Source organism: Oncorhynchus mykiss, chromosome 28 (assembly GCF_057628025.1).
Source record: "Oncorhynchus mykiss isolate SJ-2025 chromosome 28, ASM5762802v1, whole genome shotgun sequence".
In the NCBI taxonomy this organism is placed as follows: Eukaryota; Metazoa; Chordata; class Actinopteri; order Salmoniformes; family Salmonidae; genus Oncorhynchus; species Oncorhynchus mykiss.
In genome coordinates, this window is record NC_143049.1 from 38,407,943 (window position 1) to 38,432,290 (window position 24,348).

General features: G+C 41.4%; 1 protein-coding gene and 1 long non-coding RNA gene across 5 annotated transcripts in view; both read left to right on the forward strand.

Moving 5' to 3' along the window:
- LOC149971176 (uncharacterized) overlaps positions 1 to 24,348 on the forward strand; it is a 160,073-nt gene that overhangs the window by 100,228 nt on the left and 35,497 nt on the right. The window lies entirely within an intron of this gene.
- Positions 3,260 to 24,330, forward strand: LOC110509119 (ras-related protein Ral-A). Of its 4 annotated transcripts, none has more exons than XM_036966597.2 (5): positions 3,260 to 3,559; positions 16,124 to 16,397; positions 16,864 to 17,072; positions 17,466 to 17,640; positions 21,347 to 24,330. In XM_036966597.2, the coding sequence occupies exons 2-5, from the start codon at positions 16,284 to 16,286 to the stop codon at positions 21,467 to 21,469; spliced, it is 621 nt and encodes a 206-aa protein (XP_036822492.1). In that variant the 5' UTR covers positions 3,260 to 3,559; positions 16,124 to 16,283; the 3' UTR covers positions 21,470 to 24,330. The 4 variants fall into 4 exon arrangements, with proteins under 4 accessions (XP_036822492.1, XP_036822491.1, XP_036822493.1 ...); XM_036966596.2 differs by having other exon boundaries at positions 3,441 to 4,027; XM_036966598.2 differs by having other exon boundaries at positions 3,459 to 3,796.

Here is a 24,348-nt window from a genome sequence, read left to right on the forward strand (position 1 = left end):
GGAAACTGTGTTTAAACCCTTTACAATGAAGATCTGTGAAGTTATTTGTATTTTTACAAATTATCTTTGAAAGACAGGGTCCTGAAAAAGGAACGTTTCTTTGCTGAGTTTAGTACCTACAGTGCATTCGGAAAGTATTCAGACTCCTTCACTTTTTCCACATTAAGTCAGCCTTATTCTGAAATTAATTCAATTATTATTCCCCCCCCCCCCCCCCCCCCCCCCCCCCCAAATCAATCTGCCCCATAATGACAAAGTGAAAACAGGTGTTTAGACTTTTTGCAAATTAAACAGAAATAGCTTTATTTACACCATTTCCTATGGGATTTGAAATTGAGTTCAGGTGCTTCCTGTTTCCATTGATCATCCTTGACGTTTCTACAACTTGTTTGGAGTCCACCTGTGGTAAATTCAATGGATTAGAAAGACACACACCTGTCTTTATAAGGTCCCACAGTTGACAGTGCATGTCAGAGCAAAAACCAAGCCACGAGGTTGAAGGAATTGTCCGTAAAGCTCAGAGACAGCATTGTGTCGAGGCACAGATCTGGGAAATTGTACCAAAAAATGTCTTAAATGGATCAAGTTTAGAACCACCAAGACTCTTCCTAGAGCTGGCAGCCAGCCAAACTGAGCAATTGGGGAGAAGGGCCTTGGTCAGGTGCTGTGGGGATGTTATTCAGTGACAGTGACTGGAAGGATCGAGGAAAAGATGAATGGAGAAAAGTAAAGATAGATCCTTGATGAAAACCTTCTCCAGAGCGCTCAGGACCTCAGACTGAGGCGAAGGTTCACCTTCCAACAGGACAACACAGGAGTGGCTTTGGGACAAATCTCAATGTCCTTGGGTGGCCCAGCCAGAGCCCGGACTTGTAACCAATCGAACATCTCTGGGGAGACCTGAAAATAACTGCAGCAAAGCTCCCCATCCAACCTGACAGGGCTTGAGAGGATCTGCAGAGAGGAATGGGAGAAACTCCCCAAATACAGGTGTGCCAAGCTTGTGGCGTCATACCCAAGAAGACTTGACTGTAATTGCTGCCAAAGGTGCTTCAACAAAGTATTGAGTGAAGGGTCTGAATACTTATGTTTACTTATTTTTTTTTACATTTGTAATACATTTTACCCAAATATTTAAACAAAAAAAATGGTTTGTTCGTTATGGGTTATTGTGATGTCATTAAGGGGTATTGTGTGTAGATTTGAAGGGGGGGGGGGGTGCAATTTAATCCATTTTAGAACAAGGCTGTAATGTAATAATGTGAAGCGGTCTGAATCCTTTCAGAATGCTCCTCGATCTACTTGCCTTTCAGGAGGACATGTTTTGTCTTGTCTATATTTTGGGGGATATGTTTGGAAAGGGGGCATATTTTTCCCAGGTGGTATCTTTTTAGGTCCGTTTTGAAATTGTCAAGTGCTAATATTGAAATATCGCTTGCTTGTTCAGCTGAGGGGTATACAACAAAACGGGATCTTTCAGTTAGCCAGCAAACTTTCCTAAATGGTCTGTAATAACACTTTTTTATTTTATTTAGGAAAGATGGCTTGAAACGGGAATGGTCTAATTCAGTCAACAACCAAAAAACACATCTAAGTTTAGCTTTCTGGTTGTTAATCAAAGTTCGCTGGCTAACTCATAAATCCAGCTTTACACTATACACATCTGAGATGTAAAATGAGGCTAGATCAACTGTCCAATGGGATAAGGCTACGTGTACAGTGTTATGAGTATCTGGGTTATAATTTGTCCGTTTGGAAGGAATTGTGCCACATTCAAAACAACTGGGAACTCTGGAAAAATACGAGGTGTAATCATGACGTCAGTAATCTTCAGGTCGAAAAGTCTGAGCTCTTTCCAGAGGCCCAAGTTGGAACCGAACCACACACACACACACACACACACGTTGTCATTGTGCAAATGTTGCTTCTCACACGATGATATGGAGAGTCAAGGAAAAAGATGTCATACTCAAATGGTCATACTGTTATCTGTAGCTACGTTAAGCTCGTAGAATTACCGTATGACATCATGTTGTATAGCAAAACATCTGACATCACCACAGTCCTGTGTGGCTCGGTTGGTAGAGCATGGTGCACTGAATATTAGACTAATAAATGTGATTTCTGTGGAATGAAGGAGACCATTTTGCATTTGTTTTTTGCCTGTATTTATAGTAGAATTTATTGGATTGACATACAGAATTTTGTTTACATTTTTTATTTAGGGCCGGTTGTACTATTTAATGGTTTTGATATGATGATTTATTTCAGAAATTCTGACATAAAGATGTAGTATATTTAATTCAACTGCTAATAATACTAGGTACAGTTCATATTCACAAATGCAATGGTCTAATTCAAAACCTAACTTTTTTCACTTTATAAATGATTTTAAACAATATGGAACTACTTTAACTAAAATGAAAAACAAAAAGCCAATTAAAACTTGTTGTATGATTAATGAATATAATTTGTTTGTTTAGGATTCCTGGCAATGTAAATAGTTTGTATGTTTGCATGTGACTATTCCTCTTTTGTTTGTTGATATTTGTTAATTAAAAATAAAAAGTAGAGCATGGTGCTTGCAATTGGGTTGTGGGTACGATTCCCACGGATGACCAGTATGACAACGTATGCACTCACTATTGTAAATCACTCTGGATAAACGCTCGTGCGTCTGCTAAATGACTAACATGTAAAATGTTGAACTCATCATTAGTTGTTGGGAGCAATGACGTATATAAACCCTGGATTGCTGATGCTAGGTATTGGCCAATGAGATGCTTTGAAGCCTCTGGTCGGTGATATTGACACTCCCCAGAAGAAACAGTCTGTCCTCCGTAAAAAAAAATAATGATATTCTACAGATTGAGTGTTTACTAGTCACAGGGTTGCAGGTGTGATTGCAGGGTACAGGGAACATTTTAGGCTCTGACTTCCATTTTTTTAAAGCTATATAGAAGGCACTATATACAGTATTTCAAATGTTTAAGGGACAAAATAGCATGTATTGAAGTATTCTTTGTAACAGTACTTTATAAAATTATATTTTAAAGTTAACTTTTTTTTTTTTTTAGCTCACATATATCATTTAAAAGTATGCATCGCGTGTCTGTCATATAATAAACGTGGCAAAAAATAAAATGTAGACAAATGCATTTATTGTTTCCAAAATAGTATTTAAAGTGGTGAGTGCCAAGATGGAGGCACGGTGGCTTCAAAGCGTCGCCCCGTCAGTCGAATAGTCTATATATAAATCATTGGTTGGGAGAGGCAAGAAGCTAGCATTCGTCTATTTTTCCCGGTTGTTTACAACAATATAGGCTATAAAATATTTGAATAAACACTAGCTACATGCGATGTATACTGGCATCATCATATTTTGTGGAGGAACTTTGATGGTGAATGATTTTAGTGATGTTCACAAACCATAGCCACACCCCTCGCCTACAGTCATTTATTCCACGAAAAACACCTGTCTGCGTAGGAGCAAAGGATTATTATTTATTTTTTTTAGAAGCAATTTGGAAGAAATACCCGAATGATCATAGTCAATAAGGTGAACGGAGAAAAAAAAAGTTATAAGCCTATGTGATTTAGATTTATTGGCATTTTGATTTATTCGACATTTGTGGACAGCTTGAACAACGCACGCCTTCAGCATCACCATCACCGGCGGGGGCGAAATGTCTAAGCAAGCTTGATAAATAATGATGGACTTGACAGAGGTTTTTTCTTTCTTTCTTCCCCCTTTTCTTTTTTAATCAAAACTAACTTGGACGAGCCTTGAGAGCCGGTAAACATATATATTTACGGTACAAACGTAGCATATCTCATAATAGCTACGGGTGCGTACAGTGTCGTCGTTTGACCTGATATTTTGTTTTGCGACCAACTACTATAATCCAGTTAGTTACAGTAGCTAACTAACGTCGGCTAATTTCGGCTAACGTCGGCTAACTTCGGCTAACGTTAGCCGAGCAGCAAGTGAGTTTGTTTACACACGGTACACGACACCTTCATTCTGGTAAGCAGGTGCCTCGCTATAACTAACTAGTCAGCTAGCTACATAAAAGCAGTTTGTTGAAAATGTTTATAAATTATGGCAAGCATAACACTAGGTGTATATTACTAGTTAACCACGGTAATAGCTAGCTAGCTATTCAAATGTAGCCAATGAATGGATGCTTTTATTAGCTGTCGATGTGGTCACCGACAACGGCCTGAACAACTAGCCCATGGCTAGCTAGTAACTAGTAAGCAAATGCACTTGTCGATGGCTAATTTTCTAATCTATTTGATGAAATTACGACACGGTGTAACATTGAGGCTTTAGCTTATTATGGTCAGTAACAACTTGTAATGTATTGATTTCTAACCATATTGTTGAATGCATGCACCAACAAACTGGTTGACAGGCTTGATTATCGGTTCAGTATTTAAATATTCATCTCCTAGACACGTCCGTCTCTTACACTGGGTAAACATACCAACCACACCCATTCCTTTATATGCGCATAAGTTACATGATGCCAACTTGTTTACTAATGGCTGTTGATTTGACACTTGTTGTATGTGAAGCTCAGGACAAAGATGTTGTGCGCTCTTCCTATGATTTAATTGTGGTGGTAAGCGAAATGTCTCGCAAGTGGGGATCGAAGCTACTTGGTTATGTGGAATAAGATTCACCTTTTTGTTTTCTCTTACCTTTGTATTCAAACCCATTCGACTGAAGAGGCAGGTTTATAATGGATAAGGTGTTTGAAACCTGGCTAGGTGCATGGACATGAATGACTTAACGTTTGTCGTGAAAATGAGAACAGTGTATGCTGCACTACCTGGACTTTTTTTTAAATTTGGGAGCACCTGTGCCCCTTACGGAGAGTAACAAATCACCAATGTAATAATTGTTGTCATGATTTCTTCGCTGTCCAGGCAGCCTCTGTAGAATGCAAATATGTGGTGGAACAGAATGAAAAGCAAAAGGAAGAGCTTGTTCACGAGATGAGCTTCAAAAGTAGCTAGGATTCATATAGCCCGAATGTAGACTCTAAATAACACAGATAGTATTTGACGAACACAATCATTTCCAACCTTGATTTTATTTTATTTAACCAGGCAATTCAGTTAAGAACAAATTCTTATTTACAATGACTGGCCTACCCCTGCCAAACCCTAACCCAGACAACACTGGGCCAGTTATGCGTCGCCCTATGGGACTTCCAATCTCAGCCGGATGTGATTCGAACCAGGGACTGTAGTGACGCCTCTTGGCACTGAGATGCAGTGCCTTAGACCGCTGCGCCACTCGGGAGCCCATTGGGATACAATCAATTTATGGCTTCCCGAAAAATAATCTAAAGCATGGAAAAACATATTTTACGTCCGTGTGTCAGGTAAAAGTAACCCCTATTGAACCCCTATCTTAGTATATAGATTTGTTTTTCATCTCTAAAATTGTGCCAGCATTGCAAGCTTTTTTTTTTTTAAGGAGATACCGGGGCCGTGCTTAAGATCATCAATAACTAGAGATGCGACACTGAAAGCAACTTGGTTACACTTGACATTCTACTCTATTATCCTGCATGACGCAGGACTACGAGCGCTCTCTCAACACTAGACCGGAGGGTATCTTACCTTATTCTAGTTCTTTATTCTGTCTCTCACTGAAAAGCCCTCGCATCAAATGCCTTCCAATATGCGGGCAGTTTCCACCAACAGACTCTGGGGACAGAGTGATGAGAGCTGCATTCACGCCTAACGATGCTAATTTATTTATGGGACGCAGAGGAGACCGTTTTATTATGTTCACACAAAAAAAAAGATATGTATTTCCAGAATGGCAAGCTTTGGCAAAGTTGCATCCTCATGGTATAGAACGGTACTGACGCTCTTCTCTCAGATTTAATTTCTTATGAACTTATCTGACCCCAATCTCAAATTCACAGCATGTATACATTTGGGGGGGGGATAGACGTCTTGGATCTTACAATCTATAAAAATAAAGAAAACAAATTGGAGTCAACCATCTTCCCGCAAGCTGCAGAGTAGGAATACACTTTTACAGTCAGTAACCACCTTAAGCAGAACATACCGGTGGGTCAATTCCTAAGACTTTGAGGTAACTGTAATACAGACAGAGGTTAAGTGTAAAAGGTCATGATTTTGCGCACCAGTTTCCTGCAACCCGATACAGTAAGTGTTATGCCTTGATCACACAGACAGCGTCATTCCGCAGCATCATCTGGATATGTATGCAACAACAACAGTTCAAAATTCACCTCCTGCTACCATTTCTGTCAAGCCGTCTACACATACAGTCTGATGCGTACGTTTGATACATCCAACGTATGCATCACACAGAACGCACTGCAACTGCCTCTGAAACGCAGCCTTACATTGCAAAATGAATGTATTTCTGGTGTACCAAAATGCACTGATGCTGTCGGTGTGATCAAACAGGCCTGGGGAGAGACTGAAAGTTAAAAGCCTACTCAATGACACTAGTAGAAACCAAGACAAAACGGCAATGTGCCAGTCGTGACAAATCCATTGTTTTTGAAACAATGGAACATCCTCAAGTCATCAAAATTAAATTTTTATTTTTTTATTTATTTCACCTTTATTTAACAAGCTAGTTGAGAACAAGTTCTCGTTTACAATTGCGACCTGGCCAAAATAAAGCAAAGCAGTTCGACACATACAACAACACAGAGTTACACATGGAGTAAAACAAACATACAGTCAACAATACAGTAGAAACAAGTCTATATACGATGTGAGCAAGTGAGGTGGGATAAGGGAGGTAAAGGCAAAAAAAGGCCATGGTGGCAAAGTACATACAATATAGCAAGTAAAATACTGGAATGGTAGATTTGCAGTGGAAGAATGTGCAAAGTAGAGATATAAATAATGGGGTGCAAAGGAGCTAAATAAATAAATACAGTAGGGGGAGAGGTAGTTGTTTGGGCTGAATTATAGATGGGCTATGTACAGGTTCAGTAATCTGTGAGCTGCTCTGACAGCTGGTGCTTAAAGCTAGTGAGGAAGATAAGTGTTTTCAATTTTCAGAGATTTTTGTAGTTCGTTCCAGTCATTGATTGGCAGCAGAGAGCTGGAAGGAGAGGCGGCTAAAGGAAGAATTGGTTTTGGGGGTGACCAGAGAGATATATACCTGCTGAAAATCTATGAGATTTAACAATATTGCCCCCTCGCATTTGTTATCCTAACGCCTCGATCACACGACGTGGCCACTGTGTACAGTGCCTTCGGAAAGTATTCAGACCCCTTGACTTTCCCCCCCTTATCAATATACACACAATACCCCATAATGACAAAACAGGTAGACATTTTTGCAAATTTATATTAAAAAAAGATACCTTGTACCTTTGCTACGAGACTTCAAATTGAGCTCAGGTGCATCCTGTTATTGATCATCCTTTTATTTATTTATTTTTCCTTTATTTAACCAGGCAAGTCAGTTAAGAACAAATTCTTATTTTCAACGGGTTAACTGCCTGTTCAGGGGCAGAACCTTGTCAGCTCGGGGGTTTGAACTCGCAACCTTCCGGTTACTAGTCCAATGCTCTAACCACTAGGCTACCCTGCCGCCCCGCTTGATGTTCCTACAACTTGATTGGAGTCCAGCTGTGGTACATTCTATTGATTGGACATGATTTGGAAAGGCACATGCCGGTCTATATAAGGTCCCACAGTTGACAGTGCATTTCAGCAAAAACCAAGCCATGAGGTCGAAGGAATTGTCCGTAGAGCTCAGAGACAGGATTGTGTCAAGGCACAGATCTGGGAAGGGCACCAATATTTTTTTGCAACATTGAAGGTCCCCAAGAACACAGTGGCCTCAATCATTCTTACATGGAAGAATTTTAGAACCACCAAGGCTCTTCTTCGGGCTGGCCGCCCAGCCAAATTGAGCAATCGGGGGAGAAGGGCCTTGGTCGGGGAGGTGGAACAAGAACCCGATGGTCACTGACAAAGCTCCAGAGTTTTTCTGTGGAGATTGGAGAACCTTCCAGAAGGACAACCATCTCTGCAGCACTCCACCAATCAGGCCTTTATGGTAGTGGCCAGACAGAAGCCACTCCTCAGTAAAAAAAAAAAAAGAAAGGCACATGACCGCCCACTTGGAGTTTGCCAAAAGGCACCTAAAAGACTCCGACCATGAAAAACAAGATTCTCTGGTCTGATGAAACCAAGATTGAACTCTTGGGTCTGAATGCCAAGTGTCACATCTGGAGGAAACCTGGCACCATCCCTACGGTGAAGCAAGGTGGTGGCAGCATCATGCTGTAGGGATGTTTTTCAGCGGCAGGGACTGGGAGACTTGTCAGGATCGAGGGAAAGATGAAAGGAGCAAAGTACAGAGAGATCCTTGATGAAAACCTGCTCCAGAGCACTCAGGACCTCAGACTGGGACGACGGTTCACCTTCCAACAGGACAACGACCCTAAGCACACAAGCTAAGACAACGCAGGAGTGGTTTTGGGACAATTCTCTGAATACAGGTGTGCCAAGCGTGTAGCGTCATACCCAAGAAGACTCGAGGCTGTAATCGCTGCCAAAGGTGCTTCAACATAGTACTGAGTAAATTGTCTGAATACTTACGTAAATGTGATATCTGTTTTTCTTATTTTTATAATTTGCCAAAAATTCTAAACCTGTTTTTGCTTTGTCATTATGGGGTATTGTGTGGAGATTGGGGGATTTTTTATCAATTTTGGAATAAGGCTGTAACGTAACAAAATCAAGGGGTCTGAATACTTTCCAAATGCGCTATATATTTTGACAACACAACCAATACCAACTCTGTTTTACCACCCGAGAACAGGTAAAGAAAGCCAAAGCTTCATTAATTATAGCACCACAAATGGTATAAACATGCTCAAATGCATCTGCTGGTCTGCTTATATTTGTCCAACTAAACAAGCATTGAAACTCCGCATCGCAAAACACAAGGCTGATATTAGTAATAAAAACATGGCCACTGCAAATCACTTTGACCTCCTTACCTTGGTGATTTTGAGTCTTGTGTCCAAACGAAAATGGTATTTTTGCTCAGAACATTTTGGGGGCGAGCATATAGATTCACCCGAAGGCAAAGTTTGGCCCACGTACCACCTATTGGGCAACCCTGCTGTATGTTGATACCATGGATTGTCAGTCCTTGCATTCCATAGCTCTATGAATTTGAGTGGTTACATTTCCCCAGCGCTATCCTTCAATCTTTTACCGAAACAGTGGCGGAGAGGTGCTTTATTGTTTCAAATGCCGATTGCCGTGTTTTTCCATTGTGGTCCGATTCATTATGCACTCCAAAAAATGTTACATTTAGTAGCACATGTGCACCTTGTAATTACAACAACAACAAAAACGTTTTAAAAAATGTCACCACAGAGCCTAGAACAGTCCTACATTGATACTGGGGCTACGAGATGTCAAGACAGGGCACAGGTTTTGAGGTGACCGGGGTTTATTTCGGAGAATGTCTGTGTATAGAGAAAGATTTGGTTTCAGAATAATTTTACAGAACATTTAATTTGTGGAGTCATAAGGCCTAATAGTCTTCAAGGTAGTGTTTCACTTGTCTGTGTGAATTTGAGTTGATCACTGAACTGATTGCCAGCAGCATACCACCCTGTATCCCACTGCTGGCTGGCCTTTGAAGCTAAGCAGGGCCGGTCCTGGTCAGTCCCTGGATGGGAGACCAGACGCTGCTGGAAGTGTTGGAGTGTCAGTAGGAGGCACTCTTTCCTCTGGACATTGCCTTGTGCTGTCTTTCAAATGGGACATTAAAACAGGTGTCCTGACTCTGATCACTTAAGAATCCATGGCCCTCATACCATCATGGCCACCTAATCATGGCCAGTGTCCAATTGGCTCATTTATCTCTCCCCTGTAACTATTCCCCAGGTCATTGCTGTAAATGAGAAATGTGTTCTCAGTCAACTTACCTGGTAAAAGGGTAATAAATGAATAATTTGCAAGTTAGCATGAAAACAAATCGAAACTTGGTGGCCATGGTTTTGGGTGTGTTGGCCATGTGGGAAACAATTGGCCAGGGAGAGTCCTATTCCCAATATGGAAACTTAAATGGGACTCTATTCCTTATATACTGCACTACTTTAGACCAGAGCCCTATTCCCTCTATAGTGCACTAGTTTTGACCAGAGCCCTATGGCACCCTATTCCCTCTATAGTGCACTACTTTAGACCAGAGCCCTATGGGCTATGAGGGCACTATGTAGGGAATATGGTGCCATTTGGGATTCAAAGTTGGATAGTTCTTCTAACAGGATGTTTAGCCACTACACTATTTTCTAAAAACACAACCGCTAGCTAACTACTTCCGGCAGTCATTCAAATAACAAAACAGATGGGCATCTGGACTTTTCATCACTGTTAACAATGCCCACAGAAGTACCCGCACAACCTTGTGGAATTATAAGAATGTCAGTCAGTACTAGACGTGTTTTACAGTGAAGCTTGGAGGCCACAGCTGCCATTTACAGTGAAGCTTGGAGGCCACAGCTGCCATTGACAGTGAAGCTTGGAGGCCACAGCTGCCATTGACAGTGAAGCTTGGAGGCCACAGCTGCCATTGACAGTGAAGCTTGGAGGCCACAGCTGCCATTTACAGTGAAGCTTGGAGGCCACAGCTACCATTGACAGTGAAGCTTGGAGGCCACAGCTGCCATTGACAGTGAAGCTTGGAGGCCACAGCTGCCATTTACAGTGAAGCTTGGAGGCCACAGCTGCCATTGACAGTGAAGCTTGGAGGCCACAGCTGCCATTGACAGTGAAGCTTGGAGGCCACAGCTGCCATTGACAGTGAAGCTTGGAGGCCACAGCTGCCATTGACAGTGAAGCTTGGAGGCCACAGCTGCCATTTACAGTGAAGCTTGGAGGCCACAGCTGCCATTTACAGTGAAGCTTGGAGGCCACAGCTGCCATAAACATTTTAGGTCATTTAGCCTAGCAGACGCTGTTATCCAGAGTGACTTATAGTTAAGATGAATGCACTAAAGATAGCTAGGCAAGACAACCACATCCCAGTCATACTAAGTCAAATGTTCCTCAAAGTAGCCATCAGCAAAATTGGTGCTAGTAAGGGAAGGTGCTAGTGTTTCTTTTGGCCTACAATTTATTAAACACACAACGGGGAAAACCATTGTCCGTGTTGGAATAGGTACTAGTACTTGCCTTCTGATTTGCATTCAATTCACTAATTGTGTACGTGAAAATAAGAACGTTTTATACAATGTGAAATATAAAAAGAAACAGTAGTAATGCTTCAAATGTCAGAATGTCATTTATTTCGGCTTTTCGTCTAGTACGAATTTGCTGCATGCTACTGAGGAAGATATTTTCGGACCCACTCGTGTTTGACGTTGCTAATAAATCAGATAAATTGGGGAGGTGCAAAATGGACGAATGAATCAACGCAATTGGATAACACATTTAGTATACGTGAGCCTAGTATGTTTTATTTATAACTGCATACGTTTACTAAACAGTACGTTCAAAACAGTACGTAGTACGATTAGTACACAATATGTAGTTTTAGTAAGAGGAGGAAGGGAAGACTGAAAAAAAAAATATATATTTATTCAACCTTTTATTTAACCAGGCAAGCCGCTTAAGAACAAATTCTGATTTTCAATGACGGCCTACCCCGGCCAAACCCTAACCCGGACGCCACTGGACCAATTGTGCACCGCCCTATGGGACTCCCAATCACGGCCGGTTGTGATACAGCCTGGAATCGAACCAGGGTCTGTAGTGACACCTCTCGCACCGAGATGCAGTTCTTTAGACCACTGCGCCACTCGGGAGCCTTCACAAGGGCTGGGGAGTGGAGACACCACCCAATTTACATCACACAAATGTCATTGGCATATAGGTTACATAGGCAAATGACAGACTGTCAGTTGGTTGAGCTTGTTTGCCATCTGGGTTTGGCAGTGTTGTTCAGACGGAGATACACTCACTGCCCTCAGGGTAGGGATGAGCGATATGGGCAAAAATATATCCATTTTATTTTTTTTGGGGGGGGGGGGGCGGTATGAAGGTATTGTATGTTTCTGAATAATGAACGATTAGAATTACATTTTCTGAGTAATGCGTGACTCTTGAATAGCAGAAAAATGATGTATTTTAATTTTAAATGGGCTTTCTCCATTTTGATGGGTTTTATACTCAACCAAACTAGGACAAAACTGACAGTGAAGTAGAACATTTTAACATTGAATCAAAACTATCGCTATTGACTATTGTAAAAATCCATACAGGCATACACGATATATCATCCAGCCCGACAGAGATCCATGCACTGCCCTCAGGGTTCGTGATCAAAGGAATCCCTATTTCTCACCTCTCCGTTGTGAGGATTCAACTAGGTGCAGATCTAGGATCAGCTTCCCCAGTAAACCTTTAGTCTTAACCATTAGTGGGGGGGGGTGAATGGTAAATTGACCCAGGATCAGTGTGTAGGGACAACTTTAATGGCTGATGTATAAAGCTAATAAAGTGAGCTCTGATTTTCCAGCAGATAGCAAGGAAAGAATACTACTTCCTCTTCCTTCTCCTAAACTGATCCTTGAGACCTCCCTCTGTACCCCTTGCGTTTCCGCGTACTTGCTAGATTCCAACTCCTGATTCAACTATTGCTATTCTGTGGTGGGAGCTACCACAGATCCTGTCCTCCTGCTTGACATTCCCCTCACTGCTGTATAGACCAATGTCTATTACGGACATGGTGAGCAGATGACATAACTGTCTAGGCTGTTCTCTTCATTTGATTAGCTATTAAAAAAGGCAGACCGGTGTAGCATGCATTGCCAATATTGGCACTCCCTTGCATATTTCGAGGGCCAGCTTTAAAAACTCAGGGAAATTCTGGAATTCCATCGATGATGTTAGAGCTAGTGATTTGACACCCTAGTTCCACTCGGTCCAGTTCAAGAAATAGGCCTACCTCTAGTTTTTCACAGTTGATCCAATGGCCTTTTATCATTGTTTTGTGATAATGCTCAGGGTCATTTCATTTAGGCAAAAATGTTTTGCAACAGAAATCGATCCGTTTCTTAAAATGTACAGATAGCCCAATACTTTACAGTTTCGGGAACGTTTTCAGCCGTTTCGTACCGAACATGAATATGTAACTTTTTGTCCGACTTGTCCAAATTCACATAGAAATGTAAGATATAGATCTGTCACTCATTGAAAGCAGGTCTAAGAAGCAGTATGAACTGATCTATTCACGTTATTTCTATGCTTCCCGTTCTTAAGTTTCGTTTTTTTTGCGTCTTACATCCGGTTTTGTACGCCAACTTCAGAACAGCTGAAAATACAGTATTTTTGGTTGTGGAAAAATATATTTCACAGCAGTTTAACTGGTACGATGATTCTCTACACTATACGTGCCTTCGGAAAATATTCAGACCCCTTGACTTTTTCCACATTGTTACATTACAGCCTTATTCTAAAATGGATTAAATAGGGGTTTTTTTCCCCATCAAATCTACACACCCCATAATGACAAAGCAAAAACAGGTTTATACAGTGCCTTCGGAAAATATTCAGACCTTTGGCAGAAATGACAGCTTCGAGTCTTCTTGGGTATGACACACAGCTACAGTGCCTTGCGAAAGTATTCGGCCCCCTTGAACTTTGCGACCTTTTGCCACATTTCAGGCTTCAAACATAAAGATATAAAACTGTATTTTTTTGTGAAGAATCAACAACAAGTGGGACACAATCATGAAGTGGAACGACATTTATTGGATATTTCAAACTTTTTTAACAAATCAAAAACTGAAAAATTGGGCGTGCAAAATGATTCAGCCCCCTTAAGTTAATACTTTGTAGCGCCACATTTTGCTGCGATTACAGTCGCTTGGGGTATGTCTCTATCAGGTCTGAATACTTTCCAAAGACACTGTACCTGCTTGTTTTGTCACAAACTGAAATTAGGCTAAATATTAGATATTTTAGCAACCAGAAAATGGAGGAACAATTTCTGTATAGTGCAGCTTAAAAAGACCGTTATGGCCTCGTTTGAGGTGACTAAACCCTTACCCAGGTTAGGAGGGTTTTTGATCAACCGATATCAGTATGCTTAAGTCTTTAGTAGATATTGTATTGACTAGGATTATTAAAGGACTTATGGTTGATCAATTGGCCATTGGCCCCACCACCAGAAACACAGCCTAGGGCTAGATAATGTGATGGCTGACATTTCCACTGCCAGGGTATCAATCAGCCCATTGTCACACTTATCCTGTACTTTAGATTCTAATGTAGGCCTTTTGTCCTAAATGTGAGCCTCCGAACTTGGACCCATCACCCACATGGGTGATGTCATGGCATCTGTTATGCCAGTCCCCAGGCTGGACCACCCGGTCGTGGTCTGCTGCCGTCGACAGTGACCTGATACTACAAGCTACTACTATACCACACTACGCTATACTATATAAGCCTAGCCTAAATCGCTTGTACTGTATTGTTAGAAGGTGCCGCTAAACCCTCAAGCGTTAAAACATTCCCCAGAGTCTTGTTGCCGATAAGTACTTGTCGCAGTTGGGAGGCCGTTTCCTTCTCTTGCCTGAACAAAAGCGGTACCTGCTGCGTGCCCGACCCCGTAGCGATGAATCTACCGTTTTCTACTTGTAGAATCACAATGATCGTCATTGGCCGACCACTTGACTTAGCATATCGGAGAGCACAAACTCCCCACATGTGGGAGTCAACAGGGGTGACAAGAGACAGAGGGCATTTTCTCCGTACATCCACGGTTAAATGTCATGAGACAGTCACGCTTCATAGGCAATATAGGTTATGGGATCATAGCTAGCAATCCCCAATCCCCTTATCCCCACTGATAAGTATTGGGGCTCCCGAGTGGCACAGCGGTCTAAGGCACTGCATCTCAGTGCTAGACACATCACTACAGACCCTGGTTCGATTCCAGGCTGTATCACAACCGGCCATGATTGGGAGTACCATAGGGCGGCGCACAATTGGTCCAGCGTCATCCGGGTTAGGGTTTGGTTGGGGTAGGCGATTAATGTAAATAAGAATTTGTTCTTAACTGACTTGCCTAGTAAAATAAATAAAGACTTCCTTCGAGCTTGCTAACCACTGTAGCTAGTATTAACATTATAAAAGAAAACTCCAGTCTGAACCTAAGACTAAAACATGTAGAAATAACAAACCTATATTTTTGAAATAATTTACCTATTTTTCTACAATCACAATATTTAAATTAATTATTAGCAGATTAGGTTTATTTTGTGATCTTAACATTCAAGAATATGGGCAAAATTTAATGATTGACAATGAAAAAACATCCCCCCCCCCCCCCTCCCTAAAACTACACTTCTGACTCATGTGAAATTTAATGAGGGAATGGCCAGCTGCTGAGACAAAAGGGGGTGTTGTTGTGCTCTCTCCCGCCTACTCTCTGGCTTTAGAAAAGAGTGATTGTGTCCTGATGTAGCACTTAAACAGTGTTTGCTTAAAACAAACCCAACAACTGCATATAAACAATACCAACCCTTTAAGCCTATCAATGGCTAGGAGAACTGGTTTGGCCTCAGGACACATTGACCAGTTTTTGGAGGCAGAGGACCTTGCAGCTGCTTGTTGTTGTTGTTGTAAATAACGACGAGCCTCTTTTTACATCTTTTATGACAGATCCTCAAATGAAATAGGGCTTATCGTCCATTTAAAAATAAAAAAAATTGTTACAGGTAGGCCTAGACTTCACAAGACAATACTTTTCCTTTTCCTACCTTGAACTGAGCAACCATCAACCGTCTGATTTTAGAATGCACGTGTGGTCGTGTGAAAAGGTGTTCAACACGGACTATATGCTACGTCAATGTTTAGAGTAGCATCTTAAAATGCTAGATGGACATGAATGAAACACTGGGTGAATTAAACTTTTGTTTTCTAAAGTTCAGGTAATCTAAATGATCTATGCCAACATTGGCCTACTGTATGTCTGGGGAATTTTTTTTTTTTATATGATGGGAAAGTTTTAAAGCTTAAAGATTACTACTTTGAACAGTGCCATGTATTTATTTCATTTTCTTCTTCACAGGGACTGTTGGATCACCCTTAATGCTGAGACATTACCACCCTCTGCCGATTCCCTGACTTTCAAACCAACCTTTTGCCTCGGTTCCGTCTCCCCTCTCCCCCTCCTCCTCCTCTCCCTCTCTTCTTTCCCTCCCTGTGAGTGAGTCTGTGTGTGAGCGGTCATGACGACCAACAAGCCCAAGGGGCAGAACTCTCTGGCCCTCCACAAGGTGATCATGGTGGGGAGCGGAGGAGTGGGCAAGTCGGCCCTCACCCTACAGTTCATGTATGACGAGGTGAGCCACTGATGTCATCAACGGTCTCCACACACCTGTTACAATAATCATTGTGTTGTTTCCTTCCTTCCTTCCTTCCTTGAAATAAATTCACTGTTCTGACACGACATAACCAGTGAAATCAATGCAGTGGAAAGCTTGCATACACCAAGCCAGTCAGATCAGTGATTACTTCAAGGAAAGAAGAATGCTTTTTTTTAAAGAATATTCAAAACGGGGCCAAGATGTCCATGAAAATGGACACTCCTGGTCACTGATATCAATTGTGGAAACTCCCCACTAAGGCCCCATCGTCCACTCTCAAAAGGACTTTTCTCTTCCTCAATTCTGTCAGGTGATGGTCTGCTTGGGCCAAAATTACATTGTGGTTTAATCTTCAAAACATTTTGTTATAACGTAAACCTGGACTTCTAAAGAAACTCTTCCTCAATATGTCCCATCTTTTTCTCCTACTTCTCTCCATCAGTTTGTGGAGGACTACGAGCCCACCAAGGCGGACAGCTACAGGAAGAAGGTGGTATTGGACGGAGAGGAGGTGCAGATCGACATCTTGGACACAGCGGGCCAGGAGGACTATGCCGCCATCCGAGACAACTACTTCCGCAGCGGTGAGGGCTTCCTCTGCGTCTTCTCCATCACCGAGGCCGAGTCGTTCGCCGCCACCGTTGACTTCAGGTAATAAGGGTGGGCTTTGAAATGAAAAGGAGAGACCAGGTTTTGGGGTAGGTCAATTCAGGAATGAGTTCCATTCGCTCTCCAGAGATCTATAGGATGATATGACCCCTCTCCTCTCCAGAGATCTATAGGATGATATGACCCCTCTCCTCTCCAGAGATCTATAGGATGATATGACCCCTCTCCTCTCCAGAGATCTATAGGATGACATGACCTCCCTCTTTCCTCTCCAGAGATCTATAGGATGACATGACCTCCCTCTTTCCTCTCCAGAGATCTATAGGATGACATGACCTCCCTCTTTCCTCTCCAGAGATCTATAGGATGACATGACCTCCCTCTTTCCTCTCCATAGATCTATAGGATGACATGATCTCCCTCTTTCCTCTCCAGAGAACAAATCCTGCGAGTGAAGGAGGATGAGAATGTTCCCTTCCTCCTGGTGGGTAATAAGTCAGACCTGGAGGAGCGGAGGCAGGTGAGCGGCGAGGAGGCCAAGGCCCGGGCCGAGCAGTGGGGCGTCAGCTACGTGGAGACCTCCGCCAAGACCCGTGCAAATGTTGACAAGGTGATAGGGCCTTTATTTAATTATTTTACATACAAGGGGGGTTGTGAAATTGTTAGATGACTTGTTAGATATTACTGCACGGTTGGAACTAGAGGCACAAGCATTTCGCTACACTCGCATTAACATCTGCTAACCATGTGTGTGTGTGACCAATAAAATTGTATTTTATTTGGTTTCCCAGGCACAAAGCCTATTCCAGGCCAAAAAAGCCCCTTCATTCCAGGCCAAAAAAGCCCTTTCATTCCAGGACTTGGCCTAATGGTTTTTCTATTTAATTGACTGATTATGCACTCCCAGACCTCTACACATTCATACTGCCTCCACACACACACTGCTGTTTATCATATATCATGATGCCTAGTCACCTTACCCCTACATATCTACCTCCATCACTCCAGTAACCCTGCACATTGTTAATATGGTACTGGAACTGACCCTGTATATAGTATGGTACTGGAACTGACCCTGTATATAGTATGGTATTAACTGACCCTGTATATAGTATGGTATTAACTGACCCTGTATATAGTATGGTATTAACTGACCCTGAATATAGTGTGGTATTAACTGACCCTGTATATAGTATGGTATTAACTGACCCTGTATATAGTGTGGTATTAACTGACCCTGTATATAGTATGGTATTAACTGACCCTGTATATAGTATGGTATTAAACTGACCCTGTATATAGTATGGTATTAACTGACCCTGTATATAGTGTGGTATTAACTGACCCTGTATATAGTGTGGTATTAACTGACTCTGTATATAGTGTGGTATTAACTGACCCTGTATATAGTATGGTTTTTAACTGACCCTGTATATAGTATGGTTTTTAACTGACCCTGTATATAATATGGTATTAACTGACCCTGTTTATTTATCTTTTAAATATACAAAACAAAAATCACCTTTATTTAACCAGGTAGGCTAGTTGAGAACAAGTTCTCATTTGCAACTGCAAAGGAGCAAGATAAATAAATACAGTATGGGGATGAGGTAGGTAGATAGATGGGCTGTTTACAGATAGGCTACGTACAGGTGCAGTGATCTGTGAGCTGCTCTGACAGCTGGTGCTTAAAGCTAGTGAGGGAGATGTGAGTTTCCAGCTTCAGAGATTTTTGTAGTTCGTTCCAGTCATTGGCAGCAGAGAACTGGAAGGAAAGACGACCAAAGGAGGAATTGGCTTTGGGGGTGACCAGTGAGATATACCTGCTGGAGCGTGTGCTACAGGTGGGTGCTGCTATGGTGACCAGTGAGCTGAGATAAGGTGGGGCTTTACCTAGCAGAGACTTGTAGATGACCTGGAGCCAGTGGGTTTGGCGACGAGTATGAAGCGAGGGCCAACCAACGAGAGCGTACAGGTTGCAATGGTGGGTAGTGTATGGGGCTTTGGTGACAAAACGGATGGCACTGTGATAGACGGCATCCAGTTGGTTGAGTAGAGTGTTGGAGGCTATTTTATAGATGACATCACCAAAGTCAAGGATCGGTAGGATGGTCAGTTGGATTGGAGATGCTTAATGTGAGTCTGGAAGGAGAGTTTACAGTCTAACCAGACACCCAGGTATATATAGTGTGGTATTAACTGACCCTGTACATAGTATGGTATTAACTGACCCTGTATATAGTGTGGTATTAACTGACCCTGTATATAGTATTAACCTGACCCGGTATATAGCATGGTATTAACTGACCCTGTATATAGTGTGGTAACTGACCCTGTATATAGTGTGGTATTAACTGACCCTGTATATAGTGTGGTATTAACTGACCCTGTATATAATATGGTATTAACTGACCCTGTATATAATATGGTATTAACTGACCCTGTATATAATATGGTATTAACTGACCCTGAATATAGTATGGTATTAACTGACCCTGTATATAGTGTGGTATTAACTGACCCTGTATATATTATGGTATTAACTGACCCTGTATATAGTGTGGTATTAACTGACCCTGTATATAGTACGGTATTAACTGACCCTGTATATAGTGTGGTATTAACTGACCCTGTATATAGTGTGGTATTAACTGACCCTGTAATAGTATGGTATTAACTGACCCTGTATATAGTATGGTATTAACTGACCCTGTATATAGTATGGTATTAACTGACCCTGTATACAGTATGGTATTAACTGACCCTGTACCCTGTATATAGTATGGTATTAACTGACCCTGTATATAGTATGGTATTAACTGACCCTGTATATAGTATGGTATTAACTGACCCTGTATATAGTATGGTATTAACTGACCCTGTATATAGTATGGTATTAACTGACCCTGTATATAGTATGGTATTAACTGACCCTGTATATAGTATGGTATTAACTGACCCTGTATATAGTATGGTATTAACTGACCCTGTATATAGTATGGTATTAACTGACCCTGTATATAGTATGGTATTAACTGACCCTGTATATAGTATGGTATTAACTGACCCTGTATATAGTATGGTATTAACTGACCCTGTATATAGTATGGTATTAACTGACCCTGTATATAGTATGGTATTAACTGACCCTGTACCCTGTATATAGTATGGTATTAACTGACTCTGTATATAATATGGTATTAACTGACCCTGTATATAGTATGGTATTAACTGACCCTGTATATAGTGTGGTATTAACTGACCCTGTATATAGTATGGTTTTAACTGACCCTGTACCCTGTAAATAGTATGGTATTAACTGACCCTGTATATAGTATGGTATTAACTGACCCTGTATATAGTATGGTATTAACTGACCCTGTATATAGTATGGTATTAACTGACCCTGTATATAGTATGGTATTAACTGACCCTGTATATAGTATGGTATTAACTGACCCTGTATATAGTATGGTATTAACTGACCCTGTATATAGTATGGTATTAACTGACCCTGTACCCTGTATATAGTATGGTATTAACTGACCCTGTATATAGTGTAATTACTCTAGTGTTCCTTTTTTTACTTTAAAGTACTCCTGATATTACTGCATTGTAGGGAAATAGCTAGCAAGAGGCATTTCACTGTACTTGTGCACATGACCAAAAAAAAAGAAGTAACTTCTATTTGTCAGTAGCTTACTGACAAATACAAGATCCTCAATAGAACACTCACCTGACCCTCTCCACCTAAATATCCACGCGGATGGTCAAGTGGCCGTGATCACCTGTATTTGTGGATTCGCTGTTGGATCAATCAGCTAATTAGTGGGGTGTGGTTTGACAACTCATGATTGTTCTTAGCAATGCAATCCAACGACCGTGAGATAGACCTGTAATAGGTCAATGATTTTAATTGAAGGGATAATGACAGCAATCCATGCTTTGGTTTCAGTTTCGTAACGTTAGCATTTGAAAACAGTACGGGGGGGGGGGGGGTATGGATTCCTGTCAAACCTTGTCCTTAGACTGCTTACAGTGTAGGAAACCCTAGTTCATTTGGCCATAACAATTGTTTGTGATATGTGGTGTGTGAGGTCATATAAATGAGTATAGGAGGGAGGCAAACTACCAAAGAAATGTTAATGCTGTCTATAAACTTCTGCACAGAAAGGATTTTACAGCATCATAACTAGGCCTGTTTTTGTATCTGTTCATGAAGCTATATTCAGTATTTGGCGACCCCCCCCCCCCCCCCCCCCCAGCAGAGAAAAATACAAAATAATCAGTGACCAAGGAAATTTTCTTCCTTGCAGGTATTTTTTGACCTGATGCGTGAGATCAGAGCCAGAAAAATGGAGGATGGCAAAGAGAAGAACGGAAAGAAGAAGAGGAAGAGCCTGGCCAAGAGAATCAGAGAGCGATGCTGTATTTTATAGTGGCATGAGGCGTTCTGTTCATCGGCTTCCTTCCCGAGCCCTCCTCCACCTTGCCCATTCCTCTGGGTCGTGTTCATTTGGTACCAAATGGAAGAAAATGGACTGAAACAGGGAGGGACTACCTGGACTTGTCTAATAACAATTGCTCATTTTAGCTTTCTGTTGCAAGAAGTTAAAATATCTGTTGCGTTCTGTAATGAACATTACCCAGGTTTCCCTCTCAGAAGCCATGGCCAAGGGAGAGAAAATCCTGTCTTTTTTATTTATTATTATTATTTTTAAAGGTGAGTTCACTAAAGGGGAGTTTGTCATCCAATTATAGTAAACACTAAAATGGTAAGACTACAACTGAAACCAAAAAAGGAATTTGAGGCCACAAATGACAAGACTTTACATTTACTTTCAATTGTAATATTTTATCCCAAGAACAGTAATGACCCCTCTTAAATTATCGTTCTGAGAGATAGTCAATTTAGGAAAACTTAAAACGAGTGGCTGGCTCTGACATCTGAGGTATGCCACTGGTGTAGCAGTCACAAACAAAAGATGCTATCGGAACGCTCACGCAATGTTTGCAGTGTGATAGTAAATCACTATAGTCCCATTTTGTATAGCTCAGTTGGTAGAGCGTGGCGCTTATTACGCCAGTGTAGTGGGTTCGATTTGTTCCCGGGACCACCCATACGCACGCATGACCAAGTCACTATGGATAAAAGAGTCTACTAAAAAAAGGGCACATTTATTATATCTCATGGCTAATTTCAAATGCTGCTACATTCAATGTCACTCCAGGATACTCCACTTCACACAGAATAGACATGAAACCTAAGGGTGTTTAATTGAAAGATATTGAATGGGATCCCACAGTCAAACTTAAACTCTCTTGCACTGGAATGTCTCTCTGCCATCTGGTTAGTCTGCTGTGAAATGTGACACTTTGGATCGTGCTATACAGGCCAATGGTTGAGGGGCTTATACTTAACAGGCCAATGGTTGAGGGGCTTATACTAAAGATTACACAATAGGCTGTTTTCCTGGACATGTGAATCCTTAGCCACTAAAAATGGGTTTTCAGTTCACACTGAGCCTGCTTTATTGTCCAGCACTAAGCTTAATCGGTGTCTGGGAAACCAGGCCGATATAGTCACCTTCATTTAAGAGGATAGTCTTTTGGTGACCATAGTTACATTAATAAGCAAAGGAGGAGGTTGTTTTTAGAAAATTGGCAGTGTCTTGTTTTGTCTTTCAGCCTGGCCTAGGTAATCAAGACTGAAAATAGAAAGGAGGAATTTCCAATGACTCCCTAATAAATTAGGTGATAAAATTAGGCCTGTAAACACAAATCGGTGTCCTGGAAAATGGTTATGACTGGCTACTTCAGTACATTACCATTTAAGACACCAGTACATTCTGTAACGGCCGAGTCCATATTCCACTTGTTTAGATCCTGCTATAAAATATCAGGGGGAATGTGCAGGCCCCTCCATATAACAGAAAATGGGAATCATTCCATTGATTGCAGTTTCTATCCCGTGGATTATGGACTTAAAGCTCAACCCGGCCCCTTAAAAGATCCATCTAAATGAAATTGTACGTATCATCATACACCTCAGAGTATTCCATAACACAACTATCAGTGTGTAGAAAATGCAATTGGAAAATGTAATTTAGGTTTCTATCCCGAGGCACATCTGTATCCCTTTAACTATAGGCAGGGTAGCCTAGTGGTTAGAGCGTTGGACTAGTAACCGGAACCGAAATCTGTCGTCCTGCACCTGAACAGGCAGTTAACCCACTGTTCCTAGGCCGTCATTGAAAATAAGAATTTGTTCTCAACTGACTTGCCTAGTTAAGGTAAAAATAAAACATACCTTATATCACAGAGGTCCTCTGTATAGTCTGATAAATAACCTTTTTGTTTTGTTTTTCGGCATGGGTTTTTTTCTGCCGTTTGTGCACAACCCCCCCCCCCTCGCCGAGTTCTGCGATGACAAAACTGAACGTACTATGCAGACGCCTTAAGGCATTGGGATTTTCTCACAACCCGAAAACCTTGCTGCTAGACAAACGTCTATCGTGCCGTTGAGTCAAGGCAAGGCTATACAGACCAATAACCCCGACTGATTGTTCCATGTACTCTCATTTACAATATACACACACTTAAGTAGTTAACATAGACACCTTTTAATTTCAAAATAAGCTACTTTTGATATTTGAAGACAGTTAACACGGGAAAATGCATTTCAGAAAATGATGGCGTGAACATCCCTAGTTGAGAATCTTCCACGTTAATAACTGTGCTGGGTGTTTACTCCAGTCCTTGGATGGAATGTACCAATGAACTTGAGGAGACGCACTGAAATGGGAAACTATTGCACCAATGGCCCATTATGCTTAAGTTTCCGTCCTGTTTGAAAATGTGAGAACTGACAACGTTTTTTTTTTTTTTTAAATGAAGTTAACAGTCGCACACCGCAAATAATATCTTAGGCTCTGGTCCAATACTTTTCTTTTTTTTACCAAGACAATTATTGTAACCTGGGTCTCGTTCATTAGGCACCGAATGGAATGAAACTGGTGAGGAACTATGAACTTCTCAAATAAGAAAAGACCCGTTTCTCGTTGAAAAACATTTCCATTGTGTGCCCTAATGAACACGCCCCCTGGTATCCCATGCTATTGTTCTGTTTGTACGAGGCTTGATATCTAGGAGCAATGACGCTATCATTAAGTCTGTGCCGCCCGCTGCCCTAATGTTGGCCGCTGGTAGCAGAGGTCCTTTCAACTCATAACACGTGGAATAGTGTAAATTGACTGGAAAATTAAGGAAAAGGGGAAATTAAATAACTTACAATGTCAATGTTTCGTATTTTTCTTGG

What these genes read in the sequence shown, in the direction of transcription:
- LOC110509119 (XM_036966597.2), top strand. Translation starts at nt 16,284, where the DNA reads ATGACGACCAACAAGCCCAAGGGGCAGAACTCTCTGGCCCTCCACAAG. An exon ending in TACAGTTCATGTATGACGAG is followed by an intron (nt 16,398 to 16,863) that starts GTGAGCCACTGA and finishes TCTCTCCATCAG; the next exon opens with TTTGTGGAGGACTACGAGCC. An exon ending in CCCGTGCAAATGTTGACAAG is followed by an intron (nt 17,641 to 21,346) that starts GTGATAGGGCCT and finishes TCTTCCTTGCAG; the next exon opens with GTATTTTTTGACCTGATGCG.